The following is a 15,817-nucleotide window of genomic DNA, read 5'->3' on the forward strand; positions in this document are numbered from 1 at the left end:
AGGGGCAGGGGGGGTGCAGGAGGGGAGAGGGGGTGTGGGGGAAGAAGCCTGCTCTTCTCCATCGCCCTCCTCGCGATTATCCAGCCGCGGTGATGCCCGCAGCCAGAAGCGTCCCCGCTGCCCTGCCCCGTCTCTGATAATAAAGTGCATCCTCGCTGCTGCCACAGCGCTCAGGACAAGCCCAGACCCCCCTCAAGCCCCCCGTCCCCACACCCCAAAGCCCCCGGCAGAGCCGTTCTCCCCCTCCAGAGCTCACCCCAGCCCCGGTCCTCACCCCTCTGGTCCCCGTGTTTGGAGCAGCAGGAGGCAGGGCCCGCGTTAAGCTGCTCCATCAGCACCTCCGGCTGCCTCGGGATCCACACCCAGGGGAAAAACCTCAGCCCAGCAGCACCCAGCCCGTGCTGGGCAAGGCTGAATAAACCCCAGGAGAAGGGCAGGAGGGGGGCAGCAGTCCCAAAATCCCCCCCAGGCAGTGAGATGGAGATGGGGGACAGCCCTGCAGCTCCGCCACCCCTTGTGGCTTCCCCACAGGGCACGGCACGGGGTCAGCAGGGGAAGAGGACGAAGGAACCAAAGGGAATTTCACAAAGGGACAGCGAGAAGTCAGCCGAGAGCCCCTGGGGAAAACCCAAATGCTCAGCACGGGGGCAGGTCCTGCTCCCAGCCCCTCGTGGCTCCGAGCTCCTCGTGTCCGTGCTGTCCAGGCAGGGGAAACCCAGCCCTGCATCTGCCATCCATCTCCATCATGCGGAGCAGTCCCAAAACGAGCCAAGGGAAGCGAAGGAGAGTCCCGAGGATATTGCGTGCCTGGGGCTGAGCTGTGCCCTCCCCTGTCCGTGCTCCAGCAGTGGGTTCCTGGTGGGATCAGCACAGCCCCGTGTCCTTCAGAGAGGCAGCGAGGTGCCCAAACGCCTTCCCTCTCCTCCAGGGGTGCCTCTGGGGGAGCTGAGAGGGACCCTTGCCAAAAGGGACCCTATCCAAAAGGGACTTTACCCAAAAAGGGACCTCATCCGGGCACCAGTGCCCAAACACAAAGCCCTTTCCCAGCGCCAGGCTCACCTGCTGCACACAAACTGCGCCGAGACCTCACCTGTTCCCCAGCCCCAGTCTGGGACCCATTTCTGTGTGCTCCTACCCCAGGAGGGTCCCGCTGCTTTTATCCTCTTGGCTCGGATCCCAAAGCCAACCGGGACCAAAGAGGAGGCTGCCAAAGGGCTGAGAGCACCGCCCCAATCCCACAGACCCTGCCAGGTCCCCGGGTTTGTAGCAGAACGAGAGCCCCGCGTCCTCTGCCCGCTGCCTCCCCTTCCTCTCCACGCAGGCTGGCAGCAGGGAGGGCTACAATAAAAATTAAAAAAGAGGAAAAAAATAAAAAGAGGGGAGATCTAGGCCAAAAGGAAGAGGGGATGCAGCAATCTCTGCGGCTACGGCGGCAGGAAACACGAAAGCCTTGTGCAACGGGGCCTGCTGAGTCTTTGGGCTCCTCTCCATGCTGATGCTGCCGGCCTGGTGCTCCGGGGGCTCGTGGTGGCTCTGCGGGTGTCCCCTCCTGGCACGGAGCAGCCCCCTCGGCCTTTTGGGACCGTCCCCGGTGCCCCTCGGAGAGGAGCAGGGTGGCCGGAGGGGCCCCCAAGCTCCGTGGGGTCCGGCGGTCCCCGGGGAAATGAGGGCGGCAGGCGCCAGGGCTGTACAAAACGTTGGCGATGAGGAGTGCGTGGGAAGGTTAAAACAGTTCCGAGATGTCTCAAAACCCTTCTCGACTGAGCCAGGCCTGGCTGGCACCCACCGAAACGGCCCCGGGGCGCCGGGTCCGGCTGTGTCTGTCCCCAGGCCAGGCCCGGGAGCGGCAGCGGGGCCCCCGCGACCCCTTTATCTCTCCGACTTGACCTTGTACCTGAGCACCAGGTACGCCAGGAGCCGCAGGATGACGAAGAAGATGCCCAGGATGAGGAAGTCCAGGTAGAGCTTGGCCTCCTCCACGTCCAGCTCCTGCAGGATCTTGATGGGCTTTTGGAAAGGGCAGAAGTCCTCGAGGCACTCCAGGTCCTCGCGCTCCATGGCGTAGATGGTGAGGATGACGCCCTCGAAGCCGTACCTGGGGCAGAGCACCCCGCGCTGTCACCCCCTGTGCGCCCCCACAACCTCCCCAGCCCCACGGGGGGGTCCCCACCTGACGTAGGAGACGTAGGAGCTCCACTGCAGGTAGGTGGGGATGGTCTTGAAGCTGACGAAGAAGCCCGAGAAGAGCAGGACGGGGATGGCGGTGACGGGGCCCACGAAGGTGGCCACCTGGGGAGCACAGCCGCCCGAACGCGGGTCCCCAAATTTACTCCCGGGACCCCCCCCCCCCAGCGACCTCCCCTTCCACCCCGGGTACCTCCGAGCCCCCTCCTGACCTGCAGCGAGGTGGAGGCGGCTCCGATGAGAAGCCCGAGGGACTGAGCCACCAGGGCGGTGGCGGTGGCCAGGGAGGAGAAGAGGAGGAAGCGCGTGGCTTCGGGGGGCTGGCCCGTCATCCAGTACACGATGCTGCAGTAGGCAATGGGGCAGATCACCTGCGGAGGGGACAGAGCCCTGTTGGACCCTTTTTTGGGGGACGCAGCGGAGCCCAGGGGGGTTTTGGGGGCCGCGGTTTGGGGCTCACCTGGAAGGGCACGTCGGCCATGGTCTTGGCCAGGTAGTAGGCTTTCAGGCTGTACCAGTAGTTGAGGTGCTCTCGCAGGAACACCGACATCTCCTGGGGAACTGCGGGGTGGGAAGGGGTCGGCAGAGCCCCAGCCCGGGCTGCTGCAGCCCCTCTGCCCACCCCAGTGGGGATAAATCCCCCCCCACCCCAGCAGCTGTCTGCCCGCGGGCAGGGACCCGAACGGCTTCACCGGGGGGGGAAAAAACGAGGCTGGAAGGGGAATTTGGTGCGTGGAGAAGTCAGCAGGGCCGGGGGGTTTCAGGCAGAGCTTTTTGAGGAAGCGAGAGGGAGAGGCAGCAGCAGGGAGCACAGCCTCACAGAGCTCCTCTCAGCAGGAAGAAAAACTCCACGAGTCTGCTCTGGGCTGGGCAGCAACCAAACACAGCACTGCAATCCGCTCCGGGACATCCCCACGGACGTTTTTCCCTTTTTCTTAAGATTTTTTTCCCCCTCTCCTGCCCAGTTTCCCCCCTTTCAGCCAGCTCAGCCCCCCCCAGCACCCAGCACCCCCATCCCCGGGGCCGGGAGCTCCTTACAGGTGAGGATGGTGGGCATGAGCGCGGCGAACATGAGGAAGAGCATGGAGAAGAAGAGGAAGCCGGTGTTGTTGAAGACTTTGCCCGCGTCGTTGCCGATGTGCAGGTAGAGCAGCCCGATCAGCACCCCGATGCAGATGTGGGACATGAACCGCAGGTGGGTCAGCACCTGTAGGAACGGGGGGCGAGGGGGCTGAGCGAGGCAGGGCCCCGGCCCCGCAGCACCCCGGGGTGGCAGAGCACAGCCTGCCCCTTGCTCCAGGGTGGGCTCCGTGCCCCTCACCGTGTCCCGCAGGATGCAGACGAAGGTTCTCTTGAAGAGGATGCAGAACTGGGTGGAGGTGCTGGTGGCGAAGGTGTGGCTCTCGATGTGGTCCACGTCCTGCCAGACCACGGACAAGCCAGAAACACGGCTCAGGGACGAGGGATCACCTCCCAACGGGGGGTACCCAAACCTCTTGGGGTGCCCCCGCTGAGCACCCGCAGCGTGGGGCAGGGGGGACGGAGGTGTCCCCAGCCGGGCACCCCGGGATCCGTGCCCCCCGTGGCTCCAGGAGCCCGCTCAGCTCCCCGCTCACCGCCACGCAGTGCGCCGGGCACGAGTCGGCCTTCTCGGGGCTGCCTTTCTTCTCGGCCATGGTGCACATGCCGTTCTGCACGGCGCGGAACAGGACCGGGTTGAGGTCCCCGTACTCTCCCGAGGCCACCTCGATGACTGCAGAGAGGAGGACGGGAGCCCTGAGCGGTGCTGAGCCAGCCCTCGTGGTCCCCTCAGCTCCACCAGCACGTGGGAGCCCCTGTCCCTTTGGGGTTGGGGCCTCGCCACCCCAAAAACACGGCCTGAGACTGGGTGAGGGGGGCACTCACTGAAGTCGGCGGGGTTGTGGTAGGTGGGGCAGTGGAGGCCGAGGCCCTTCAGGTAGGGTATGAGGTTGGTCACGACGCCTTTGAAGATGCACTGGCCCTGGCTCAGGATGTACAGCTGGGGAAAAATAAAAAAAGAAAGCAAATCTGGCAAGCACGGAGCACAGCGGGGACCCCTCTCCTGCTCCTCCCCACCCGTGGGACACCTTTATCAGCCCCCACACCCCTCCCAGGCCTTCCCTCCCTGCCCGAGGGGCCCCGTGCCCCGTCCCAAACCTTGTCGAACATCTCGAAGAGCTTGGCGCTGGGCTGGTGGATGGTGCAGATGATGGTGCGGCCGCCCTGCGCCAGGGAGCGCATCAGGGACACCACCTGGAAGCAGGAGGCGCTGTCCAGGCCGCTGCGGCCACGGAGGGCGAGGAAGAGGAGAAAGAAAGAGCAAAGAGAGAAGGGGAGAGGTGAGAGGGGGAAAAGGACGCCCCAAAAGACACCCTCCAGCTGCAGGCACCCTCTTCTTTCAGGCCCACGGAGGAGGGCACCCCATTGCAGCCCCCCTGGGGGTCCCAGCCCGTCCCCCTGGGGGTCCCACCTGGTGGGCTCGTCGAAGAACATCACCGGGGGGTTGTTCACCAGCTCCAGGGCGATGGCCAGGCGCTTGCGCTGCCCCCCCGAGAGCGAGCTGGTGCGGGTGTAGGAGCACTCCAGCAGCCCCAGCGCCGTCAGGATCTCGTTGACCTGGGGGCACAGCCTCCGTCACCGCCACACCCCGGGGACCCTCGCCCCGTCCCCACCACCTGGGGGTCCCTTCTTCCCCCGTTCTGGGGCGAGATAAACCCCAAACCCACCTCCCTCGGCACTCACCAGCTCCTTCTTCACCTCCTGCTTCTCGCTCAGCTTCAGGTTAGCGGAGACCTGCGGGGGGAGGACGGGCAGGGCGAGACCACCTCAGACCCCGGGGGCATCCCCGATCCGTGTCGGGGGGGTCACAGCTCACGGCGAGGAAGCAAAGGCGAGCAGGACTGGCCCCCCACACCCCACCACCCTCATCAGAAGGACCCAGCAGCAGCGTGGAGGCCCCGTGGGCCCCCCCAGGAGCTCACCATCATGGCCTCGAGCACGGTGAGGTGCGGCAGCAGCATGTCGTCCTGCATGATGTAGCACGACATCTTGCGGAAGGTGCGCAGGTCCCGCGGGCGGCCGTTCACCAGGATCTGCCCCTTCATGCCCGTTTCCCTGCGGGATGGAGGAGCCCAGTGGGGTGGATGAAGCTCAGGATCCCCCCCAAAACCTCCCCAAGCGCCCCCCCAGCCTCACCGGTAGCCGGCCAGGATGTTCATCAGCGTGGACTTGCCGGCACCCGAGGGCCCCATGATCCCGATGAGCTCCCGCTGGCAGAACTTCCCCGACAGGCATTTGAGGAGAGTTTTGTACCCTGGGGGGGGAGAGCAGAAAGGGGCCGGAGTTTGGGATCAGTGCAAGGGGGCTGCGACAGCATCCCGGCACCGGGGGCACCCCAAAGACCTCCACGTGTGCCACAGCCACTTCTAGGGTGCTCTCTGCCCCCAGTTTTTGGCTGGTCCGAGAAAGAGCCGTGCCCTAGGTGATCCCACAGAGCAGGAAAAAAACCAGGAGGGAGCCTGCTGAGGGTGGCCACGGGGCTGTGACACGGTGCCACCTTGTCCCACCCCGGCGGAGGGGCAGGCAGAGCCCCCAGGCCTGCCGGCTGCCACCTTCATTGGCATTCACGCCGTGGCTCCCGGCAGCAGCCAGCGCTAATCAGACCTGGAATTATCTCTGCTTTAAGGCGGCTCGTTAGCATTTTGTGGCAGCAGGAACGCGGCGAGGACGTGTGGGGGGGAGCAGGGAACGAGCACAGCCCCACGCTGTGGGGAAGCGCCCCAAAACGCAGCCCCGGCAGGGGAGCTGTGGTTTGTGGGGTGCTGGGGCTACGAGGAACCACGGATGAGGGCTGGGCACCTCTTCCCAAAACGCCCACCCCACACCCCGTGGCTGCAGCTGCACCTTGGGGTGATGCCACCACATCCATCCCCCCCCGCAGGTGGGGACAAGCCTCGGGGCCAGCCCTGCACACCCCACAATAAGGGGGCAGCCCCTCTCCTGGAGCAGAAATCCGGCACCTCCAGCCCCTGCCAAGCCCCCAAAACGCACCCCTGGGGTCCGGGCACCCCGAGGGGAGAGGCACGGGGTGGGAGGGGGGCGGGCAGGGCGCCGTGGGTGCCGGCAGCGGGGCGAGCGAGCGGCGCGCATGCTGCTCACGTCGGCGCCACTGCAGCTTGCGCAGCGGTTACTCGCGTTCATTGACTGCCAGTAACCTCCTGCTTCAGCACCCGGGGCCAGATCCTGGCCGCCAGCACCACCGCGCCGCCCTGCCTGCTCCGGGGGGAAGGCCAGCATCCTCCTCCTCCTCCTCCTCCTGCCTCCCCCAGCAACCCCACGAGCCCTCGGCGCGCTCCTCGCCGCCGGTGCGCACCCCAGGACCCCCGGGTGCTGCGCCCTGCTCTGCCCCGGGCACCCCCAGCTCCTGGGTTTGGCCCCCACCTCGTGATTCCTCAGCATCCCGAGGCAGAGCTCGCCCTGGGGCTGGTCCCGCTGCCGGGCGCTGCCTCAGTTTCCCCACCTGCAAACCCTCGGGGCTGAGCAGGGACCCCGCAGCCTTGCTCTGCGCACCCCCAGCCCCACCGCCCTTCACCTTCCCCAGATCAGCTCCCCCCCCCCGTCCCACAGGGCTGCCTGATTGGCATCCCATTAACAGAGAGCTAATTAAAGCCGACTACCACCCACCAGCTGCCAGCTGCCTCCCCTTTTTCCTCCCCGAGCTCTGGGCCAGAGTGGCACACGGGGACAGGGAGCACGGCCCTGGCTGCACAGGGGGCTTCTGGAAAGGACCCCACACACACACCACACACCCCTTACCACGCTGGGGCACCTTTTGGGGTCTCCTGCAGTTGGCACAGCAGCCACCACACCCCGAAACACCGTGCTGAGGAAACTCAGCCATCCTGGCTGCCCCCCTGCCAGGAAAGTGCCCCACACAGCCCCAAAAATGGGACCTGGTTTTGGGGCCAGGCAGCTGAGCACCACGCCAAGCTCCTGGCGCTCATTTTGGGGCAAAAAAAAAAGGACGGATCCAGCACAGACGATGACACTGGGGACCTGGGAGAGGTCAGGGAGTGGGACAGAGCCGTGACAGCCCCAGGACCCCTGCCCGGCCGCGGCCCCTACCTCTCTTCCTCCACCAGGAGCCCTCGCGCACGGAGTAGGACAGGTCGATGAACTCGATGTTGACGGCCGAGCGTTTCGGGAGGTGGGAGAAGCGCTGCGCCTCCGTGATGTGGTTCTCCACCTTCTTCAGGTGGGTGGTGAGCAGCGGGGCATCCGGGGGGCTGCCGTGGCACACGGTGTCCTCCAGGGCGATGGAGACGCAGGCGGGATCCATGCCCTTCTCCGCCATGGTGGCGCGCTGGGGGAGACGCAGAGCTCACCGGGGGCCCCTTTTTTTTTTTTTTTTGGGACCAGGGACCCATTTCATGCCCCCATCCTTCACCAGCACAGCCCCGGTCACCAGCCCAGCACCAAACTGGTGTCACCACGCTGTCACCCGCTCCATCCCCGCTCGGCTCCCGTCCCCCTGCAGCATCATGAGCCGGGATCAGGGCATCCCCCCCGTCCTAAAGGGACCCCCCCCAAGCTGTGGGGCTGCCCCCCCCCCGAGGCTTTGCCAACCTACACGGTGCCGAGCCGCAGGCTGCAGGCGGCTCCCGGCCGCAGCTGCAGTGCACACACGCAGCCCCTGAAAGGCGAGGACGGCCTCGCGAGGAGCTGCGCCGAGATCTCCCCGCTGCAGGCACATCCCTCGCAGGGCTGAGGGTGGGGAGGGGGCGAAAAAAAAAAAAAAAAGAAAACAAAAAAACACAAAAAAACCACACAAACAAAACCCCAAAATCACCAACCATAAGGGAGAAAAGGTGGGTGCCAGGGCTGCAGGATCCCCCCCGCCCGCCCCCTGCAGCCTCAAGCTTTGCTCCCCCTTTGCTTAAGGGGGTCAGTGCCGGGGGGCTGATGGATGCGGGGGGGGCTCGAGGCTCACCTCGCCTCCTCTCGTAACCAGCAGCGCTCCCAAATCCCCCCAAACCCCCCCAAAATCCCCTCTCCGGAGCTGGGCGCGCTCACGAAGCGGGGGCTGGGGGCGGCAGCTCGGCCGAGGACCTCCCTCCTCCCTCCCGGCCCCTTCCCTCCCCGTTAGCCCCGAGCTTTTTGGGGACCCCCCCAGGACCCCCCCGGGGCTCTCACCTGCCGGGCTGCGGGCTCCGTTCCCAGCGCAGCTCCCGGGGCTCCGCCGCTCCCCGCTGCCGCAGCGCCGCCGCCTCTCTCCTCTCTCTCCTCTCCTTTCTCCTCTCTCTCTCCCCTGCGGACAAAGGGGCGCTGCCCGGAGCCCGGGGGGGGGGCTGCCGGGGGGGTGCCCGGTGCTCAGCACCCGGCTCCGGGCTGAGCTTTGTCCCTGCGGGTCCCCAGCAGCCGCGGTCCCCTCCCCATCCCCATCCCCATCCCTCCGCGGGGCTGCGATGCGCACGGATGGCAGGGAGGGAGGGAGGGAGGGAGGGAGGGGGGGGGGGAAGGAGGCGGCTTTGGGGGGGTCTGGGGGAGCCGGGGGGGGTCGGGGCAGCGCCACCCGTGGCCGTGTCACCTGTGTCCGTGTCTCCCGTGGCCCTGCCGCAGCCCCCGGCCCGGCTGAGCCCCCCACCGCTTTGGGGGGTGGCGAAAAAAAACCCTCTTAAAGGCACCAAAGGCACTGGCCCTGCTTCCTTCCTTCGTCCCTCTCTTCCCGCACGCCCCGAAAGCCCCAGCAGCCTCCCCCCAGCTCGCCCAGCCCCCATTTTGCCACCCCCCCACGTTGCACCCCTGGGTCACCCCCCCCCAGCTTCCCCATCACCCCCAAATCCACGCCCAGGACCCCAAAAGCCGCTCAGCTCGCCCTGCACCCCAAGGGGACAGCGAGGCAAAGCTGACAGCATCCACCGAGGGCTGGCCCCAAATTGTGTGTCCCCCCCCCACCCCAAATCAGGGCTTTGCCCCCAGCTCCCCACGTCCCCAGAGCCTCACCTGGCACTGAAATGTGAGAGATGTCTGGGAATGGGTGGCACTAACGAGGGTGTTAATTAAAAATCAATAAATAAAATGGGGTGAGCTGAGGAAAGCCTTCCCCTCCCGCAGCTGGGGGGGAGCGGAGAGACGGGGGGGGGGTCTCCAGTCCAGGGGCCAGCTCCAAACGGGCTGCAAAGGGTTTTTAATTACCCCTGGGAATTAAATTAAATTCAAAATGCACCCCCAGCGATCCCCTCGCACGTCCCCACTCCTTCCCTGGGGGATTAAAGGAGGACAGAGGGCCACAAACCCCAAACCTCTCCTCCCGGGTGAGGCCTTGGGGTGCTCGGGGCTTGTGGAGAGAGCCCAGCGACGGGGACGCGTGGCCGAAGGACCAGCACCAGCGGGCGCAGAAACCTCGGCCCTACCTGGAGCAAAACCAGATAAAACCACCCCCGTCCCCAAAACCAGCACCGGGACCTTACTGGGGGGTGGGAAGCTGCTACTGGGAGTCCCCGCAGGGGACGTAGCAGTCGCACTCGCAGCGGTGGCAGCGCAGGAACCAACGCGCCCAGCCCGGGCGTTTGGGGACGCAGGCGGAGATCTTGAGGCAGCCCCGAGCCGGGTGGGGGGGGGACCCCATGTGGCTCGGGGCGCCGCAGGACGAGGAGCACCCCCCGGCCACCTCCCGCTCGCTGAGCTCGATCCGGCCTCGCAGGCAGATCCCTGAGGGCAGGCAGCACCGCAGCGCGTCCCTTGGGTGCTCCCCGAAGCTTTTCCCATCCCCGCGGCGGGTTTGGGGTGAGCGCGGCTCCGCTGCCGCCCCGTGGGGTACTCACGGAGGCAGGTGGGTTTTGGGGTCCAGCGGCCGTCGGGCTGGCAGGCGCTGGCCGGGTCCCCCAGCAGCAGGGAGCCGGGCCGGCAGCTGTAGCGCACCACCGAGCCCACCCACCAGTCGTTGCCGTGCACCAGGGAGTTGAAATCAACCTCGGGCCGCCCGCAGTTCACTGGGGACGGGAGAAAATCCCCACGAGTGGGATCCGGGCCCCAAAAATCCCGGCCCTAAAACGCACGGCCCCCAAATCGTGCTGCCGTACCTCGGCAGAAGGATTTGTAGCCCAGCCAGCAGCAGCTGCCGGCCCCGCACCGGCTCCTCTTCAGCTCCTTGTGCTTCCCCTTGCAGCCCCCCAGGCAGATGGGCGCCGTGCCGGCCCAGTAGGTGTCCTGGGCTGCTGGGGAGAGGGGTGCAGCGGGGTTAGGGGGGCTGAGGAGCACCCCACCCGCCAGCCCCACAGCCCGCAGAGAGCTGCGGGTGGGAGGTGTGAGCCCAAAGGCTCCTCTCAGCATCCCCTCGAGTCCCCAAATTCTCCTTGCAGCCCGCTCTCCCTTCCCCAGTGCCAAAATTTCAGCATTTTTGGGGATCCCCCTCGTCCCAAACCTCGCCGTTGTTACCTCCTGGGTGCTCGCCGGAGCCCAGCGTGGCCAGCAGGGCGAGGAAGAGGAGCCCCAGCCCCATAGCACTCGCTGCCCTCCTCCCCTCGCCCCCCAGCCCGGCCCAGGGGGGAAATCGAGCTGGGTTTCCATCCAGGAGAGCTCCCTGGGCTGGCAGGGATTAGCTGGTGGCTCCCCACGGGATAATCCCTGCCAGATTACCCTCCCTGGGCACGGGGTTTAAAGGGACAACCCAGGAAACCTTCCCCCACAGCCCGGGACACTCGGCTCTCCCCGTTTCACCCCAATTTCTCCTCCAGCCCCCGTGTGTGGGGGCTGCTGGCATCGCCCCAGCACAAGGGCACAGCCCGGGATCACCCCCCCAGAGTTTAGGATTAGGAAAGGAGCAGATGGCCGGGGTTTGGCCTCATTCCCTCCGCCAACCCGGGCTTCCAGCAGCCTGTGCTCGACCGCTGGAGAAAGGAAAAGGGGAAAATCGGGGTCAGCCCCACCAGCGAGCCCGGTTTTGCCCTGTCCTCGCCCAAACTGCTCGCCCAGAGGCTCTGCGCCCAGGCCCAGGCTACTCCGGAGATGCAAACGCTGACCTTGCAGGCAGCTGACAGGCACGCCCTGAAGGAGGCAGCAAAAAAAAAATCAAACCCGTGGCAGGAAGCGGCGAGGAAAAGAGCCTGAGCTCAACGCGGCCTCCCCGTGCCACAGGCCCCGAGGCAGGGGGCAGCTGCCCCGAGCAGCAGCACAAAAAAACTCCCAAAAAACTCCAGCAGCTCGGCCGTGGAGCTGCAGCCCCCCCGGCAGCTCGGTCTCATCTGAAGCAGGCACCGGACACCGTCGGGCCTGGCACGCTTTTATTCGTCTCTCCCAAGTCCACCGCCCAGCCAGGAGCCCAAACCCCAACGTGGGGAGGGAACCCAGGGGAAAATGAAAGCGTGAAGAAGGCTCCGAGCCCCCAGGGCTGCAGAGGGCGCTGAGGGAGAGCGGCTGCAGCCCCCTCCTGCCCCCGAGACCCCTGCAACGGGCTCAGGATGAGGTGCAGGGAAGGGATGAGGGAAGATGCAGAGCACAAGGCGGGGAGAAAACAGCTCTGCAGAGGGCCTGACGCCTCCCCGGGTGAGATTCTGCTGCACAGCACCTGTTTGGGCACAACCCAGCTGAGGACCCGGCTCCACACAGGCCCACGGCACCGGTGAGGGAGCCTGGGGGAGGTCCCCAAGCCCCCAAAATAAAGGGACAGCTCGTTCCGGCTGAGTTTTGTGACCCCCAGCCGGCAGAGAGCAGTCCCTCTCCTCCGCCACGCCACCCAGGCGGGCAGGAAGGCAGCCGGCTGCACGTGGGAGAAAACACCGCCGACTTTCTCCCCCCGGACACTTCCCAACTCCCCCCAAAAACCCCCCAGGAGGGAGGCAAAGGGCTCCGAGCCGCAGGGGGAGGCGAGCTGCTCACACGATCTGGATGCCCAGCTCCTCGGCCGTCTTCTGCAGCCGGTCCATGACGTTCTCCTCCAGCTCCACGGGCAGCCCGCCGGGCGCCACCGCCCGCTGCCGGCCGTAATACCCGGCCTCGCCCTCCCCCTGCTCGTCGCTGCCGTTCCCCACGGGGCTCCCTGGGGCGCCGGGCTCGTGCCCCGAGGTCAGAGCAGCTCCTGGCAAAGCTCCCGGCCGTGCTGTCTCGGGGCTGGCAGCAGAACAAGCTGCAGCACGTGGCGGGGCCGCCCGCGGCTCGCAGACGCGGTTCTCCGCCGGGGGAGGCTCGGTGGGGGCCTCCAGGATGATGCCCTGCAGGTTGCCCTCGCCCTCGGGCAGCACCACGCAGTCGGGGGAGGCGTCCAGAGCCTCCCCCTGCTTCCCCCTGGCCTTCAGCAGCTGCTCCGTCAGCTCCACGCTCTCGTAGCGCACCAGCTGCAGCCTCATGTAGCCGTCCTCGTGTTCCTTGTACCTGGAGGGGGGACGCCGAGGAAGGAGGAATCACATTTGGGGCTCCAAAACCCCGGTGGCTGCGAGGATTGTAGCACTGTTGGGTCACTTTGCTGCCTCCTGCGCTAGGGGGGTGATGAAGGGGTGCAGTACCTGAAGCGGGGATGCCCCGAGGGCCACTTGAACTGGTGTTTCTTCCTGAGGTGCACCGTGAGGTTGTTCCCCCGCGTGAAGCACTTGTCGCAGACGTGGCACTTGTAGCGGGGCTCCGAGTCACCCTGGGGGGCAGAGAGAGGGACATCAACACCCCCAGAGCCCGAGCAGAGGGGCTGGCACCCCGTGGGAGCAATCAGGGTGTCGGATGTTGATATCAAACATCACCACAGCCAGAAAGAAGCGCAGCCTCACGCTCCTACAATTTGGGGCTGAGTGTGAATTTAGGGTTGTTTTTTTTTTGGTCTCAGGCTTCTGCAGAGCACAAGTTTAGTGTTTTTTTGGTTTCTTTTTGCTTTTTTTTTTTTTTTCTTCTGGAGAGCACGGCCCTACCTCGTGGACCTTGCGGTAGTGCAGCTTGATGGAGCAGAGGGAGCGCGCGGTGAAGCTGCAGGCCTCGAACTCGCAGCGATAGGCGGGCTCCTTGCTGTGCGTGTCCAGGTGCTTCCTCAAGTCGATGAGATTCTTGCAGCTAAAAGGAAACGAGGAGAAAGGGAGCAGGCTGCAGGGCGCACGCTCCGGGTGCTTTTTGCCACCGGGCTGGGAGAAAAGCGAGCTCCGGCCCTCACCTGTAGTCGCAGTAGTCGCACTTGAAGGGCCGCTCCTCGCTGTGCCGAAAACGGATGTGATTGCGCAGGGAGGAGGGCAGCGGGCAGGTCATGTCGCACAGCGGGCACTTGTAATGGTTCACTGAGGGGGAAAAACGTCAGGGAACGTCAGGAAATGCCAGGGAATGTCAGCACGGGGCAGGGCAGAGCTCGTGCTTCAGCGCGCGGCTGGGAGAGGGAGCCTCTGCTCACCGTGGTTCCTCATGTGGTCGCGGAGCAGCCGCTCTGTGGCGAACCTCTTGGAGCAGTGAGAGCACTGAAACCTCTGCTCTGCAGCGCCGGGGCCGGGGAGGAAACGGAGAGGGGGGTGAGAAACGAGATCAAAGCGCAGAGAACGGCACAAACGAGACAAAGAGGTCGTTAGAGCGGAGCTGGGAACCCTCCTCTCCAGCCGGGAACAGCAGACACAACGCCAAAAGGACGAGAAAATAAATAAAACGTGCAAGGACCAACCTGCCTTCCTTTTGTGCAGCCTCTAACCTCCCTGCTTCCCCCACACGACCCTTCCCGGGCCCTTCAGCACCCCACACCCGACCCTTTTGCTCCCACAGGCAGCCCCAGCCACCCCCCCGCCCGCCCGGGGGGGCTGCTCACGGTCCAGCGCGGTCTGGCGGCGGATGTGGTCGAAGAATTTGGTGTTGTTGGCGAACATCCCGCCGCAGGTGGGGCACGCCACCACCTTCTCCTGCGTGTGGCTGCGCAGGTGCTCCCGCAGCTTGCAGCGCCCCTTGAAAGAGCAGTCGCAGTCTGCACAGAGAGGAGAGAGAGCCGTGAGGATCCTCCACGCCCGGGGACAATGGGGTAAGCGTCCCCAGCCCGGCTGAGCAGCAGGATCCTTGGAGGATGCAGCAGGATGAGAGCGCTGCTGTACAACTGCTGCGGGCCCCCCGGCACCACAAGCGTTTAGGGCAACTCCACCCACATGTGGAAATGAAAAGTTATTTAAAAAATTTAACTCAGAGCCTTCACTCGTAGGTAGTAATGAACCTGAAGTGAAAAGCTCGATATTCAACACCCTAATAAATCTCCTGGTGGAAACCTGGCAGGAGCATCACCAGGACCACACACACACACGCTCTTTAATTTCAAGAGCTCTCTGGAACCCTGGAAGGCACACAGAGCCCTCCTGTCCAACCCCTGCAGCCCAGCCCCACGCCAAGCCCCCCGGAGAAGCCCCGCACGCCCCCGCTACCTTTCCAGCCGCAGAGCACCACGTGGTTCTCCTTCCCAGCCGCCTTGTACTCCGAGCAGAAGCTGTGATCCTCCACGTGCCGATAGAACCACTCGGGATTATCGAACGACCTCTGACGGGGAGGAGAGACAAGCAGAAGAGGGTGAGACGCCCACGCTGACCTCAGCCAGCACACAGCGGGCGCTCTTACAGGGGCACAAACACCACCAATAGAGGCAGGGGAGGCGCAGATCTCCTTCCCTGAGCCTCGGGCACCGCTGAGGAGCGCGCGGGGCCCTCACCTCGCAGTACTCCCACAGGCACAGGAAGTTCTCCTGGATCTCGGGGATGATGTTGCGGCTCTGGAAGTCCAGCTGGCAGCGGCTGACGTCGGGCTGGGCCCGCAGGGCGCGCAGCCCCCACTGCTTCAGCTTGGTGTGGTAGCAGTGGAAGTAGACGTGGCGCACCAGGTCGGCCGGGCTCTCGGGGGAGCAGAACCCGCACTCCTGCCACAGGCACGTGTACTCCTCTGCACCAAAAAAAGCCAGGAAATCACCCCAAAATGCAACAAACACCCCCAAATATGGACATTTTGGGGCACGGCCCCCCCGGGGCGGGCGCTCACCCAGCGGGTCCAGCTCGTCGCGCCGCTCCCCGGGCAGGTGGTGCCGCAGGTGCTGGGCTACGTGGCCGCAGAACTCCTCCATGGCGGCGGCGGCGAAGGAGCAGGCGGCCCACTCGCAGCGCAGCTCCACCGCCTCCCTCACGGGCGCCATGGCGGCCTCAGCCCCAGCCCAGGCCCCGGCCCCGGCCCCGGCCCTGCCTCACGAAGGGGGAGCCGGAAAGCAACGGACCGCGCCCCGGCCGCCAGCCAATGGGAGCCGCCCGCCGCTCGGCCGCCGGCCAATCGCAGCGCGGGGCGCGCACCCGCGCGTCCTGCGGAGGAAAGGGGGCGGGTGGGGTGAGGAGGCGGAGAACGAAGGTTCCGGGCATAAATCTGTCCCCCACCCCCCCAAAAAAAACCCCAAACCCCAATAGGGCCGCGACCCCTGGCCCCAGCACAGGGCTGGCCCAGGAGCCCCTCAGCACCGCCGTCGTGGGCAGAAAGTTACTTATGGCTGCCCTCCTGCACACATCTCTAACCCCTCATAACATGGCAATAGGGCAGGATATGGCCCTGTGCGACGTTCGCCCGTCATCACCTTGCTGGCTGGTCGGCATCGCCCAGCTCAGACCCCAATGGAATCGTTAGGGTTGGAAGAGACCTCCGAGAT

The 15,817-nt window shown here is 65.6% G+C and overlaps 2 protein-coding genes across 3 annotated transcripts; both read right to left on the minus strand.

The window, feature by feature from the left end:
- Positions 1-256: 256 nt before the first annotated feature.
- ABCG4 (ATP binding cassette subfamily G member 4) lies at positions 257-8,475 on the minus strand. 2 transcript variants are annotated; one of them, XM_082778101.1, is made up of 15 exons: positions 8,398-8,475; positions 7,330-7,567; positions 5,401-5,518; positions 5,187-5,319; positions 4,948-4,998; positions 4,676-4,821; positions 4,363-4,486; positions 4,090-4,204; positions 3,801-3,937; positions 3,506-3,604; positions 3,223-3,391; positions 2,645-2,745; positions 2,397-2,555; positions 2,171-2,224; positions 257-2,095 (listed from the first exon to the last, which is right to left on the minus strand). In XM_082778101.1, exons 2-15 carry the CDS (start codon positions 7,556-7,558, stop codon positions 1,745-1,747), a joined length of 1,986 nt encoding a protein of 661 aa, XP_082634227.1. In that variant the 5' UTR covers positions 7,559-7,567; positions 8,398-8,475; the 3' UTR covers positions 257-1,744. The 2 variants fall into 2 exon arrangements, with proteins under 2 accessions (XP_082634227.1, XP_082634228.1); XM_082778102.1 differs by having other exon boundaries at positions 2,171-2,289.
- Positions 8,476-11,448: 2,973 nt separating this feature from the next.
- Positions 11,449-15,367, minus strand: HINFP (histone H4 transcription factor). The gene is made up of 9 exons (XM_082778160.1): positions 15,169-15,367; positions 14,846-15,072; positions 14,565-14,676; positions 13,967-14,119; positions 13,565-13,642; positions 13,334-13,454; positions 13,098-13,236; positions 12,705-12,829; positions 11,449-12,573 (listed from the first exon to the last, which is right to left on the minus strand). Exons 1-9 carry the CDS (start codon positions 15,317-15,319, stop codon positions 12,078-12,080), a joined length of 1,602 nt encoding a protein of 533 aa, XP_082634286.1. The 5' UTR covers positions 15,320-15,367; the 3' UTR covers positions 11,449-12,077.
- Positions 15,368-15,817: the final 450 nt, after the last annotated feature.

Source organism: Aythya marila (assembly GCF_965140915.1).
Source record: "Aythya marila genome assembly, chromosome: 23".
In the NCBI taxonomy this organism is placed as follows: domain Eukaryota; kingdom Metazoa; phylum Chordata; class Aves; order Anseriformes; family Anatidae; genus Aythya; species Aythya marila.

Excerpts from the sequence above, each read along its gene's own strand:
- HINFP (XM_082778160.1), bottom strand. The coding sequence starts at position 15,319 with ATGGCGCCCGTGAGGGAGGCGGTGGAGCTGCGCTGCGAGTGGGCCGCC. Across the intron at positions 13,237-13,333 it reads TGCGACTACTGCGACTACAG|CTGCAAGAATCTCATCGACT; the intron begins GTGAGGGCCGGA and ends GTTTCCTTTTAG. Across the intron at positions 12,830-13,097 it reads ACTACCGCAAGGTCCACGAG|GGTGACTCGGAGCCCCGCTA; the intron begins GTAGGGCCGTGC and ends TCTGCCCCCCAG.
- ABCG4 (XM_082778101.1), bottom strand. The coding sequence starts at position 7,558 with ATGGCGGAGAAGGGCATGGATCCCGCCTGCGTCTCCATCGCCCTGGAG. Across the intron at positions 4,822-4,947 it reads AGGAGGTGAAGAAGGAGCTG|GTCAACGAGATCCTGACGGC; the intron begins GTGAGTGCCGAG and ends CTGTGCCCCCAG. Across the intron at positions 2,746-3,222 it reads CATGCCCACCATCCTCACCT|TTCCCCAGGAGATGTCGGTG; the intron begins GTAAGGAGCTCC and ends CCCACCCCGCAG.